General features: G+C 45.9%; 1 protein-coding gene across 1 annotated transcript; it reads right to left on the minus strand.

Annotated features, from left to right (window-relative positions):
• Positions 1–228: 228 nt before the first annotated feature.
• LOC123039757 (UPF0481 protein At3g47200-like) lies at positions 229–8,791 on the minus strand. The gene is made up of 2 exons (XM_044462780.1): positions 8,623–8,791; positions 229–1,520 (listed from the first exon to the last, which is right to left on the minus strand). Exons 1-2 carry the CDS (start codon positions 8,789–8,791, stop codon positions 229–231), a joined length of 1,461 nt encoding a protein of 486 aa, XP_044318715.1.
• Between the last annotated feature and the right edge of the window lie 5,385 nt (positions 8,792–14,176).

A 14,176-nucleotide genomic window follows, 5' to 3' on the forward strand; every position in this document is an offset into this window, starting at 1 on the left:
AGAGGGAACCGAAGAAGAAAAGAAAAATAAGTAACTATGAGAGACTACCGTTCATTCAACCTACGAAACAATAAAGCTCACTCTCCTCAAAAGGAAAAACAAGAACAAAGCACACATGATAAACAAGAGACAATCGACCCCGACGTACCCTAAATGTCGTCTGATATGATCGACTCATGCTCTGAGAACTAATTATACAGACTCTAGTGTTTGGGACGTTGTCCTCGTTCACCTCCGGACCCCGGTTACTGCATAGAACGTCTGCGTCACTTGGCAAACCAAGACGATGAGAGCCATAAGGAACGCTATCGCCATGCAGAGGTGCCGGTCATGGCGGAACCATCCCATGAATCTAAACACGCGGCTCTGGCAGCGTTCCTGCAGCTTGTGCCAGATGGGCTTGAGGTAGTTCCGGTGAAGGTTGTCAACGTCCATGACCACCCCATTGCAGAGGTCCGCGAAGCCTTGAGCGACCTGCTCGTCACTCGGCAGGAAGTGCTCCACAATCCCCGCGTTAACCAGTAGCCTGACGTCCTCCACCGTACCGGCCACCTGCGACATGAAGATGCAGTACGCCGTGACGGGCCTCCGTGGGACGTGCTCCTCCAGCGCCATCAGGTTACGTAGGACGGCCCACGTGTTGCTGTCGACCCGCAGGTGGGGGACACACAGCGTGCCTCGCTTAAGGCGCACGTCGAGGACGGTCCACTCCTCCCCGCTCACGAAGGCCCGGCGCTTGAACCGCATGCCGCCGTACCTGCCGTACTCCGTCGCCCGGCGCCACCGGCCGGTGCGCCGTGCCGTGCTCGCTGCCATTTCCGGAGGAGGCGGATTGGTTGGCTGAAAGTAGTGATGCACCAGGTGGAGCAAGTGGGACGCCTGCTGAGGCGCCGGCCGTAGCTTCTTGCTGATGTAGAGTTGTGCCTGCAGAAGCTCCTGGACAGAGACGGCGATGTTTCCGAGGACGGACATGCTGGCGCCTCCTGTGATGTGCTCGTGGATCTTCTCAAGCACGAAGAGAGGTATCTGGTTCTCAACAAGGAACACGGTGTCGCGCACCACCGCGCTGTCGGAGACTCCACCGGCCGCCGTCGAAGCGCCGCCATTGCTGCATGCCCCTGTCACATAATGTACAAACAGAAGAAGCAGGTAGCACCCATCGCGCAGCAGCATGCCGGAAAACTGCTCCGGCGTGAGCAGGCCAACGCCGTCGGTGTAACACTCCCTCGCTCGTGGCTCCAACTTGTCCACTAGTCGCGCTAGGGTGTGTTCGTCCGAGAGGCTCTTGAGGAAGGAGACACCGCACAGCTTCTCTTTTTGAGTCCGTGGGGACGAACAGCTTAGATGGTACGGGCCAATCGGCACATACTGCGGCGTGTAGCTGTTGCCGTCCAAACCACGGAATTGCATACGGACCTTGTAGATGGAGACAGCCGGCGCCATCTCAGATTGTTTGGCCGGCGCTTGTTTCTTCCCTGCCTCCAAATCGCTGTGCGAGTCAACATTTGGGACTCCTGCGTCTGCACGCAAAAATTACTAGTCAGCACACAAACTAACTAGCAGAATATGATCCCAAATCCCAGACACATCATAACATATATAGGTAAAAATTTCAGTGACAAAATAGGCTCGTGATGGCTCTCTAGCAGGGCCGGACTCCTATCACTCCAGCACTCTAGAACTAGCTAGGAATATCACATGGTGCACACATTTCGCAATTTGGATCACTGAATCTTTCGTACAATTAATGAATGACAAAGGAATATTTTCTCAACGCAATGAACAGAGTAAGAAAGAGGCAAATATTCACTTCATACCTTGCGCCATTAAGCTCGAAGCTCCAAACTTGGTACTACTCGTCGTGCCTCACAGCAACTCCCTATGTATAGCCATATAACTTTATATATTCACTGTATCATAACAGATGAGCCAACTGACAATGCGACTATCCAACACCCTAAGATCTCTCTGACACATATGACCTCTGTCCTGAAGTTAATAAAATAAGAACCCTTTAGCTGGCAAACGGTTGTCAGAGGGAGTGGCATTTGCAAACGATTTCGGTGTCATTTCTAGTTTGAGTGGATGACTGTTTATTCAGAGCGTCATGATAGTTTCTGTCAGCAGTTTTCGTTTTTAAACGGCTATCTTTTGATCCCATCTCTCAAACCAAAACTACCACTAAGAAGGGTTCGCTTATCACCCCTTCTCAGCGATTGGTTGCCAGTTAGTTTTTCTGATAAATATTCCGTAGCACAAGTATATACTTAGAATAAACAGTACATATTTGGTTTTCTTTTTTGGCCTTACACATATATATTTTGGTATTTTTCAGAAAGTGCTCCGTGCAAAAAAAAAAAAAAACAAACAAAAGAGCTGCTAGAGATTGGATCTCAATAGTAATTTAATGGCACCGTTGTACTCTGCTAGGTAGACGATTGCACACGTTGAAAAATTGAACAGCCAATCTACGGCATGCATTGAGAGGGAGAGAAAGAAAAACTTGTATGCCGGTATGAAACAAAATGGAGCCATACACATTGGCGTGTTTGGTAGCCGTAGCCTACATTGCGTCAGGCCGCGCCATGTAGTTTTGGCCTGTTTGATTGCTTGCCTTGCACCTAAATCATGGCCCGTTCCATGTTTAAAGCTCCTACGGGTCTAGCTGAGTAGGAACGCTTAAATCGGTCTTTTCCTACACCAGGTCCAAAGCTGTCGTGGATATAATCCAGACAATGCTATAAGGGGTTTGTATGTAGAGGCAATGATATCTATCGATCAGTACGGATGGGAGTATACGCATGGATTTATACATATTCAGACCCTCTCTAGTGGAGGTAATTCCCTACTTCTGTGATGCTCTTAACTTGGCGTAAGGTACACTATGAAAAAGTTCAACCCTCAGTCCGGTGCCCTCCTCCCGGCTTATATAGAGTGTGCTAGGAGGGGTGTCATAACGGGCTGGTATTAATGTTGTTCATGGCCGACTTCTCATAGTCATTCTGGCTAGTGATTGCCTTATTTAACTAGATTATAACACCGTTAGGTAACATAAGTAGTTAAGACATCGTGGGGGTCATTTATCCTAGGTCGCAACCGACTGCAGAATGTCCGACTGCTCCCGCCTTCATGGTGACCGACTGTTGGGCCTTCTCCATCTGGGGGTGTAGGATCCAACTGTTATGACTTGGCCTGATCATGAGAACCTCTTTAGCTTTCACTATCTTGGGCCGTAATGCTTGTGGGCTGGAAGTATTGCCCTTGACCCACATTCTTCTAGACCGTATCCTTGATGGGCTATGGCTCTTAGCCGAGATATTTCCATACTTGGACCTACCCCGGGTATAACCCCGACAGTAGCCCCCAAGTCAATTGAGTTCTCACTGGACAAACCCGACTGTTCATCGCTGGAAAGATTTCTAACTATTTGACGGACTGAAGATGCCCCTTATTGGTTGGCTGAGGGATCTCCTCAAAAGAGGAGGCCTTCTGGTGACGAAGAGGCAAGTAATTTCTTAGTTGTCTCCTCGCTAATGCAACAAGCACAAGACCAGTTTCACCCACCAAAAGAAGACCACGAGTAAGACAGTGTCGTCCGCTCAGTCGGCCCCATTATCTAAGCCGGCTAAGCAGGTTACACCCCGCCACCAGGATGTTGACATCGTCGTGCCTGTGAGGACCGGCGAACTGAGAAGTGAAGACCATGTTGAACCTACCCCAGCTCATGGACGTGGACTGATACGTCTCCATTGTATCTACTTTTCCAAACACTTTTGCTATTTTTTGGACTATAATTTGCATGATTTGAATGAAACTAACCCGGACCGAGACTGTTTTTAGCAGAACTACCATGACATTGTTTTTTGTCAGAAATAAAAGTTCTCGAAATCGGACGAAACTTTGTGAAGATTTTTTTTATTAAATAAACAAATAATATTGGAATGAAGATCCACTGGGTAGGCGCCATCACTTGCTCACAAGGCAACAGGGCGCGCCTACCCCTAGGGCGCACCCTGATGCCTTGTGGGTCACACAGGTGGCCGTCTGACCAAATTCCAAGCCTATAAATTCTTTTTCCCGAGAAAAAAAGAGAGAAAAAGGTTCATCATGTTTTACTATACGGAGCTACTACCACCTCTTGTTCTTCATCACGCGGGCTGTTCTAGAGTCCATTTGGGGCTCCCGAGAGGGGGATTCGTCGCCGTCATCATCATCAACCATCCTCCATCAACAATTTCATGATGCTAACCCCCGGGAGTGAGTCCTTCATAGGTTTGCTAGACGGTGATGAAGTGGATGATATTTATCATGTAATCGAGTCAATTTATTAGGGCTCGATCCCTAGTATCCACTATGTTCTGAGATTGATGTTGCTACGACTTTGCTATGCCTAATGCTTGTCACTAGGGATTGGGTGCCATGATTTTGGATCTAAACCCTCTATGTTTTCGTCAATATATTTGAGGTCTTGATCCTATCTGCTAGTTGTATGCACTTGTTACTATTCTGAACCATGGACTCGGAGGTGACAATAATTGGGATACTCTCCGGGGATGACTGTAATCCAAGGAGCTCATGTTCACCATGTGTTAATGCTTTGTTCTGATTCTCTATTAAAAGGAGGACTTAATATCCCTTAGATTTCCTTACGGACCCCGCTGCCACGGGAGGGTAGGACAAAATATATCATGCAAGTTTTTATTATAAACACGTATGACTATATACGGAATACATGCCAACATTGAATAGATGAGTTGGAGCTATTGTGTGTCCCTCTAGGTTGTGATTGTTACATGATGAATGCCATCCAACACAAATATCCATCGACGATCCAATGACTACACTTTTCTCATATTGATCTTTGCTAAGTTACTACTGTTGTTGCTACTGTTACAATCACTACAATACTTCTACTATTACTGTCACGTTACTAATGCTACTGTTACCACTATTATGAAACTATCATACTACTGTGCTACTAAATACTTTAGTGCAGATATTTAGCTTTTCATGTGTGGTTGAATTGACAACTCAACTACTAAGGCTCATAAATATTCTTTGGCTCCCCTGGTGTCGAATAAATAAATTTGGGTGAAATACTACCCTGGAAGACTGTCGCGATCCCATATACTTGTGGGTTACCAAGACCTTTTTTTTGGCGCCATTGCCGGGGAGCATAGCTCTTTTTATTGAGTTCACTTGAGAATTATTTATCTGTTGATCACTATGAAGAATCGGAAAGATACCAAGACCAAGATCGTACTATCTAAGACGAGGGGACGTAAGGAACCGCCATCTATCTCCGCACTTGATTCACCTTATGTTTTAAGTAGGCTTGCGACACCACCACCTGCTATTCATTTTGACATGTCACAAGTAATTGACGATACTACTTCTGTTGTAAATGAAACTTGTGATGATGCCAATACTTTGCTTGACGAATCTGTGCCACTAGGTGAATTTCTTGATGAACAAATTGTGAAAGCTAAAGAACTTGAGACTGCAGAAACTACTAAAAATTATGATTCACCTATTATGCCTAGCTCTCCTACTAGATTTGAAATGCCTAAGGTACCTCAAGGTTATGATATGGATGGGGAGATTACTTAAGAATTTCTTGATTGTAAGCTGAATGAAAAGGCTATGATAGAAAGAATGAAATATGATTCTAAGTTTGCAACCTCTCCTCTCTTTGTTACTGATAAGGATTATGAATTCTCTATTGATCCTAAACTTATTACTTTGGTAGAATCCGATCATTTTCATGGTTATGAAACTGAAACTGTTGTGCCACATCTTACTAAATTAAATGACATAGCCACCCTTTTGCTCATGAGGAAAAATTTGCTACTACTATATTCTTTGCTATTTCCTTTCTCATTAAAGGGGATGCTAAAGAATGGTTTAATACTCTTGCTCCTGGTTGTGTGCGCACTCCCCAGGATATGATATATTACTTCTCCGAAAAATATTTTCTTGCTCATTAGAAACAAGCCACCTTATAGGAAATATGTAAGTTTGTGCAATTTGAGGATGAGCATCTCCCTCAAGCTTAGGGGAGGTTGCTTCAATTATTAAATGTTTTGCCTGATCATCATCTTAAGAAAAATGAAATACTTGACATCTTTTATAATGGACTAACTGATGCTTCTACGGACTACCTAAATAGTTGTGCCGGCTATGTTTTCTGGGAATGAACTGTTTAACGGGCTCAGGAATTATTGGGTAATCTATTGAGGAATGCTGATGATTGGACACTTCATGAACCACTGCCTAGACCAACTCCAAAGAAGAGGAGAAGATATTCAAGAGTCAAAGAAATCTATGAAAGGAAAGGGTGTTAAATCTGAAGATGTTAAGAATTTACCACCTATTGAAGAAATGCGTGGACTTGACATCCCGACATAGGTAGTGGAGGCAAATTCTCTTTATAAGTTTGATGAGGGTGATATTCCATATAAAAAATCTCCTAGTCAATTTTTGGATGAATTTGATAATTTCATTGTTAAGGAAGAAAACTTCAATATGCAAACTAGTAATCAATTGAAACGTAATGCTATGAGGATTGAATGCATGAGCTATTTGATATTTAGAATTGCTAATATGATGTTAAAGGCTTATGTAAATATGATTCTATGGTTCAAACTCAGCGGAACAAGTTTCTAAATCACAAAATGATTTGCTTAATGAGATGAATAATAAAATGAATGATCATGCTATTAGAGTAGTTACTAGTGGTCTTTACATCCTGAAGGTCATCTTAAAAGAATTGAGAAAGACTCTCGGAGAATTAAGAATGATGCACCTAGTTCACCTAGAAAGAAGAAAAAGAATAAGGATTTTGCATGCTTCTGGTGAAACTGTTGTAGAAAGCCTTATGAGAATCCAAATAATGTCTATTTTTTATGCTGAGACACAATCTGGTAATGAGCATACACCTAGTGATAATGATAATGATGATGCTAATGATCATCATAATGATGCTCTCCACTAGACAATAATAAAGAGCTTGATAACCCACCTTATAAAATAAATATATGATAAAAGAGACTTTGTTGCTAGAAAACACGGTAAAGAAAGAGAACCATGTGTTCAAAAACCTATGCCATTTCCTAGTAAGGTTGTGAAATATAGAGATGAAGATGCTTCTAATCGTTTTGTTGAAATTCTTAGACCTTTCACTACAAAATATTACACTTTCATGATGATACGTGTTTGTCACAGTAGGTCGCGTTTTATGTCATGCATGTACATCCATGACGATTTTATGACAGAATCAAGATAGTCATACCTGTGCTGTCGTAGAAGTGTTCCATGACATTACCAAAATTATCATCACGGAAGTGCCCACTTCCATGACGATAAATCGCGCGTCACAGAAGTGCTTTTGTCAAGGGTGACCGACACGTGACATCCACCGTAACGGAACACCGTTAAGCTATAGGGTCGGGTTTTGGATCCGATAACCCGTTAACAGCCCGGACCAATGGGGATTTTTCACGTGTAAAATCATCATTGGCTGGAGGAAACACGTGTCTGCTCATCGTTGTGACAGTTTTCATCCACTCATTGGACAGAAGGCGCCTATGATACGTCGACACGTGGCACGGCCCAACAGAGGCCCATTCCTGTGAAAAGGCCGGCCCGTTTGACTTGGTCAAAAGGTGGCGGGCCGGCCCACGGAAAGCATGTTAACGGCCTGTTCACATAAGTTCTCTCATGTAAATTTGAACGACCAAGTTATAATTCTTATTTAATGTCTATTCTTGAAGAAGCAGACGTTTCAATATTTCTGAGAGAAAGAAAACCTAGAAGTGTGCATGTTTACGGCTCCTAAAGTGATCTCCACAAAAATAAAAACACTAACTGACATGTACTTTAAAAAGAAGGAAACCTGCAGATCGTATTCAAAAGAAGACTGCACGGCGGTTACCGACCCGAGGCGTGCCGAACGAGGTTGAGTGATTAGGCAAATATTCCCTGGGCAGCAGCTAGTACGTAGCTCTATTGTGCCTTCAGATACAAGGCAAAGGTAGGTTTGATATTACTCTATTTGTGCCTGAGATTTTAAAGTTCATATGATTTGGGTACATGCATGAAATCGCTGATACTTTTACGCAAGGTGTGGCTACATATATGTCTTCATCTTTGTCAGAATCGGTATGCTGAAATTCCCATACCACAATACTCACGCAAGGTAATAAAAGACATACTCACGCAAGGTAATAAAAGTAAGCCTTATGCCTATCTTCCACAAAAATGATGTGATACACAAACACAAAATTATATGTTCAATATACAAATATGCATATATGTGTTGCCAAATAAAATAGTTATATTCCTCACGTTACCGCAAATAAAATTTGCATAAATTTGATTATATAAAAATAAAAATAAAATTCACGAAAATCCGCGTCTGAGCCCAGGCTCAGATGCTCCAGCTCAGAATTTTTTTGAATAAAATTATGTAAACATGTATGATATATTTAATAAATATTTTAATAAATACAATAATCAAACATAATAAACCATAGGTATTTTTAGTTTTAGCTCTCATATTATATCTCCGAATATTCTCATTTCCATAAAATCAGCTGGCCGTCCGGCACCGCCACGAGGTACTTGCGGTGATCCGCGTCGGCGGGCAGCAGTAGCAGCCTTGGTGCGACCACTGCGCTGCTGAACACGCCGTCGGCATCAGCGTCCTGTTCCCACGCACCACAGTGCCGGTGTAGGTGATGGAGTGGAACTTGCCATCGTAGAGGATGGCGTCGAGGCGCGAGGGCGCCATCCTTCAAGGTAGCTTATCATCGTTAGGTTGAACGTCTATGATGATCTAACTTGAGCGAAGGCTTCGAAGCCGAGGTAAGAGAGGATCTTGGGCAGCAGGAAAAAAACGACGATGGGCGTGCGACAGCAACCAGCCCACCCAACCGAGGCGACATACCAACCACTCGCCATGGAACTTTTTGGGAGGAGGCAGGAATTTCCATGGGGGAGAAGAGTTCATCAAGATAGTGGTAGCTACGCGTCGTCGTCATTGACGTTGGCGTTGACGAGGAAATAACAAGGCGCCGAGGCCGATGTCTCCGTCCACGGCGGCGGACGGTGCGCCATAGCCGAGCTGTCTAGGCCGGGTTCGTCGTCGTTGATAGGAGTGGTGCGTCGGAACAAATAGACGCAAATTCTGTAGACCGCATGCAGTGCGCACACAGAGTGCACCATGACTGTGACTCGACCATACTTCCACACACCTCCTCAACGATCGAGGTCGGCATGTGGATGGACGTGCCCCGCCGAGGATGAGTGCGTTCCGGACGTAGGGTGACCGGCCGGTTTGAGTGGCCGTGCGCACAGTAGCCTGGCATGATAAGAGTCTTGCTCGACCATACATTCAACCATCGAGTCCAGGTCGGCGTGTGGATGGATCTTGGACGTGCACCGCAGTGTAGACCAACCAACCGAGCAGACCGTCAACCATGGCCGGCGTGCACTGAATATTCTATGGACATGTCTGACAAAAATTGGAGAACATGCAGACTTGATGGCATGGCTAAATTTAAGGGATCCATGGCAATTTTGACAAAATCTGCTGGAAAAATGACGGCTGGGAAAGGGAGCGTTTGCGCCGACTGTTTTCTTATCCAACGGTTCCAAGCGCTTACGTGTCTGGTCCCCATGCTACAAGATTCGTACCTCAAAATGAGCGGCAGATGAAGCGTTCGCCCGCAAAATTCTAAAAATCTGACGTCACATTTTTAGGCTTTTCGTATAATTAGTGTGATGCATCCATGCAAGCCGTCTTCGGACAGTAACCTTTGAACTGTACTTCCTCCGTAAAAAAAATATAAGAGCATATAGATTACTATTTTAGTGAGCTAAATGCTCTTATATTTGTTTACAGATGAAGTATTTGCTAAACATCAACTAGCCACACGATTGTTTGACACGCTGAGACAGAGAGTGAGATAAAAAAAAATCTTTTTTCGTTCAACATCAAAATTTAAATTTTTATCCACAGACCACGAAGAGGTAATCAAATCGTTCTTTTTCCTCTTGACACATGCAGACTGGAACCCTAGCGCCGCCAGGAGAGTCCAGCCTTCCAGCGCCGTCCCCCGTTGGCTCTCCTCCGCCGAGCCGACGACCTTGGTCGTCCGTGCTGAGAGGGGTCGCCAGATACACGCGTCTGGATCGTTATTTAGACTCTCGAAGTTAAGGTTTTTAGGTTGTTTGTCGTGTTGGCTTCGGCAGCGGCGATGACGACAATGAATAAAGATTCTTCAGATTCTTCTCCGACCAGGTGATCGGTCCTATGGTCTGGGACAGATTTGGAAATCCATCTATCAAGAAAGGATGTCGTAGCGGAGGCGGCATCCTCATGGTGGACCTATGTCCTTGGACTTCGCCATTGCGACGGCGTTCGCTCCAGTGCAGACACAGAGCTTGGGAGGTAGTCCAGGAGCGGATGTAGATTGTGGTCTGCATCGACTGCATCTGGAAGGTGGTGGGTCTTGTGTTGGGTTCACAGTTCATGGATGGCAGGCATGGTTTCCTCCTCCGAGGTCTTAGTCATGCGGGGTACCAGAATCAGGAGTTCGATGGTGTGTCTGGGGTGTTGCCCGGTCTGATTTGTTCAACAGCAATGGTTTCACCTGTGGTGAGCAACCTTGGAGGTCCGCAAAGTTGCATATCGGTGATTGGGCCGCGTCATTTGTTTCTTTGGTGGCTGCTATGGTGGTGCCAGAGGAAGGCGACGTGCGTTTGTGTTAAGCACATATGATATTTTGGTCTTGATTGTAATTTTACTTCTTGGCTAGTGTTCCTTTGTGTAAAAATTAGTGTTTTGCTATTTTTTCAGTTTTGTCAGGTCGGTGTGTACGGCTTGTAGTATGATCCTTATGATATACATAAATGAGCCACGTATTATCATGCAAAAAATATTTACAAAATCAGCTTTCAACTCAGCATGGTTGTTCCAGGTCGCAGCGGGGTCGTCCGTGTTTACACGTGCAGGGTAAAATGAATGCTTGTTAAACACAGTACAGGCCCAAGCGCTCATACATACTTGCTTACACTCATCCTTATGAACGCATAACGCACACCCTATCCTTAGGAGCAACTTCAAAAGACCGAGCCGACATATTATCTTAGGATTTACAAAGTCATCCTAGGCGCCTCGTTGTCGACGAAAATATTACATCCCACTAAAGGCACATCGCCGGAAATGCTGAAATAAATCCAAAAATAATGCGAGCACCAGGACTTAAACCCTAATAAAACCGAGACACCACTGTCTCTCTAAAATCATCCAACCACATATTGGTTCGCGAATACTCGCCAATTGTCATGCATCTATGCTATGCTTTAGTGGGTATCTAGGTAATCAAATTCCTGCTTGTAGCCTTTGACTGAACGAACCGTCGCAGAAAAATCGGAAAGAACAAATGACAGCAACCAACCACCATCTGCCTTCGACTTTGCCGACGCATTTATAAATTTTAAAACGAGAAGAACAAGTTATGGGGAAGTGCCATTATTCTCCTTTTTCATCACAATGAAAGAGGCCGGCATGGTTGGCGTCATGCCCTGCCTCCTCCTTCTCCTCTTCCTAGAGCTGCGCGCCGTCGCCGCCGCCTACTCGGAGTACTCATGCAATGGCACCACCGGCAACTACACGGCGAGCGACGCCTTCGGGGCTAACCTCGCGCGCCTCACCGCCGAGCTCCCCATCAACGCGTCCACCTCTCCATCCCTCTACGCCTCGGCGGCCATCGGCACCTCCTCGGAGAAAGTCTCCGCCCTCGCGCTCTGCCGCGGTGACATCACGGACGCCAGCACGTGCTCTGGCTGCCTCGACAACGCATTCCAGCAGCTGAGGGCGCTCTGCGCCGGCGAGAGGGATGCGACGTTCTACCACGACCTCTGCACCCTCCGCTACTCCGGCGAGGACTTCCTGGGGCGGCCGGAAGATAACAGCCCGGTCATAAACGCCATGGACGTGAACGGGTCGACGTTTGCTGCATGGGACAGCGGGAACGCGACGTCCCGGAGCTTCTTCCTGTCCCTGGTTGGCACTCTATTCGGGGAGATGGCGATGTACGGCTCGTACAATTCCACGGTGCGCCGGTTTGCCAGCGCCGTTATGTACGTCAACCCGCAGCTGCCGACGGTGTACGGCCTGGCGCAGTGCACGCCGGACCTCTCCCCGGGGCAGTGCTGGCACTGCTTCCAGGGCCTCCAGGAGCAGACGCGCCAGTGGTACGACGGCCGTGAGGGCGGCCGCATCATCGGCGTCCGGTGCAATATTCGCTATGAAAGCTACCAGTTCTACGACGGCATGGCCGACGTCAGGATTGGCTTACAGGGTGGCTCATCTTCACCAACAGAAAGCAATGGTAAGGGAGAGTGTACTGTGTACCTCCTTTTCAATTTGTTGAACTATTTTAGGTTTTCTAGTTGAACTATTTTGTTGAATTATTTTGTGTACCTCCTCTTCAATTTGCTGAACTATTCGACGAAATTTGTTGAATTATTTTGTTCCGTATCACGCAGGAAGCAAGCACAGAAAGACCCTAATAGTCCTTCTATGTGTGTCCATTACGGTGTTCTGTTCTGTATTGGTTTGCTGCCTTCTACTCATGAGAAGGCTAAGAAAAGGAGGTGGTAAGGAGAAGACAACACATTGCAAGAAAATTTCGTGCTTTTTCTCGACACCATTTAACTCATCACCTGCAATTAATATCCAATTCAGGAAAGACAAAATTAGAACAAGCACATAAGAGGAACAACTCCAAGACAGAGGAGGCTCTGAAGCTATGGAAGATCGAAGAGAGCAGCTCAGAATTCACCTTGTACGACTTCCCTGAGCTCGCTGCTGCCACGGACAATTTCTCCGAAGAGAACAAGCTCGGACAAGGCGGCTTCGGTCTGGTGTACAAGGCAAGTGGATACGCCGTTTACCATGTAATGTGATCAATCGAACTCTAATCTTTTTGTTACCATTGTGTTTCTTTTCAGGGAATGTTTTGTGATGGAACCGAGGTGGCGGTTAAGAGGCTCGCGGCGCAGTCTGTGCAGGGGCTTGTTGAGTTCAAGAACGAGATCCAGCTCATTGCCAAGCTGCAGCACACGAACCTCGTCAAGCTCGTGGGTTGCTGCGTGCAGGAGGAGGAGAAGATGCTGGTGTACGAGTACATGCCCAACGGAAGCCTAGACTTCTTTATCTTCGGTAAATTACTAACTACGTGCAAGAACTTTTATTAAGACCATCTTTAGTTCTTCCCTTGAATGGAATTCCTGATATGGTAACCACTTTGTGCAATGTAGACCAAGAGAGAGGGCCCTTGTTGGACTGGAAAAAACGGCAACACATAATCGAAGGGATCGCGCAGGGGCTCCTGTACCTCCACAAGCACTCATGGGTGCGCATCATTCACCGGGACATGAAGGCCAGCAACATATTGCTGGACAAAGATCTCAGCCCCAAGATCTCCGACTTCGGCATGGCCAGGATCTTCGGCTCAAACGTGATGGAAGTCAACACCAACAGGGTTGTCGGCACCTAGTAATTAAGAGAAGCATTTTTACCCCTTTTTTGAATCTTTTTGAATGATTTGAAGATTGCTCACCATGCCTGCCGCTCCACGTTCTGTGCTGTACTCTATGTAGCGGTTATATGGCACCTGAGTATGCTTCGGAGGGCCTCTTCTCGGTCAAGTCTGACGTCTTCAGCTTTGGTGTGTTGCTGCTGGAGATAGTGAGCGGCAAGAGGAACAGCAGCGGTCACGGCCAACACTATGGAGAATTTGTCAACCTCCTCAGCTACGTAAGCTTCTGCTGAATTTTTTAGTTTCATGAGTTAACAAGAACCCAAATCCTAGCACTTCTTGTTCCTAGACAAAATACAAAAATGAGCGGCTTATCCGTCACAATAAGGTAAAAAATGTCACATCAGCAACCTAAGGCACTGACAGGAACCCTCCGTTCCTAAATACAAGACTTTTTAGAGATTCCAATTTGGCCTACATATGAAGCAAAACCTCATTAGTTAATGTGCCGTACGATTTTTGGGCGACAGGCATGGCAGCTGTGGAAGGATGGGAGAGCGTTGGAGCTGGTCGACCCGACGCTGGGCCACTGCAACGAGCAGGTGACATACATGATGTGGTGCGTC

The sequence above is a fragment of the Triticum aestivum genome, chromosome 2B, assembly GCF_018294505.1.
Source record: "Triticum aestivum cultivar Chinese Spring chromosome 2B, IWGSC CS RefSeq v2.1, whole genome shotgun sequence".
Lineage (NCBI taxonomy): Eukaryota > Viridiplantae > Streptophyta > Magnoliopsida > Poales > Poaceae > Triticum > Triticum aestivum.

Bases quoted from the DNA above. Each gene is read 5' to 3' on its own strand.
- LOC123039757 (XM_044462780.1), bottom strand. From the start codon at position 8,791: ATGGCGCCCTCGCGCCTCGACGCCATCCTCTACGATGGCAAGTTCCAC. The intron at 1,521-8,622 runs GTACCTCGTGGC...TTTTGCGTGCAG, and splicing joins GCCGACGCGGATCACCGCAA to ACGCAGGAGTCCCAAATGTT.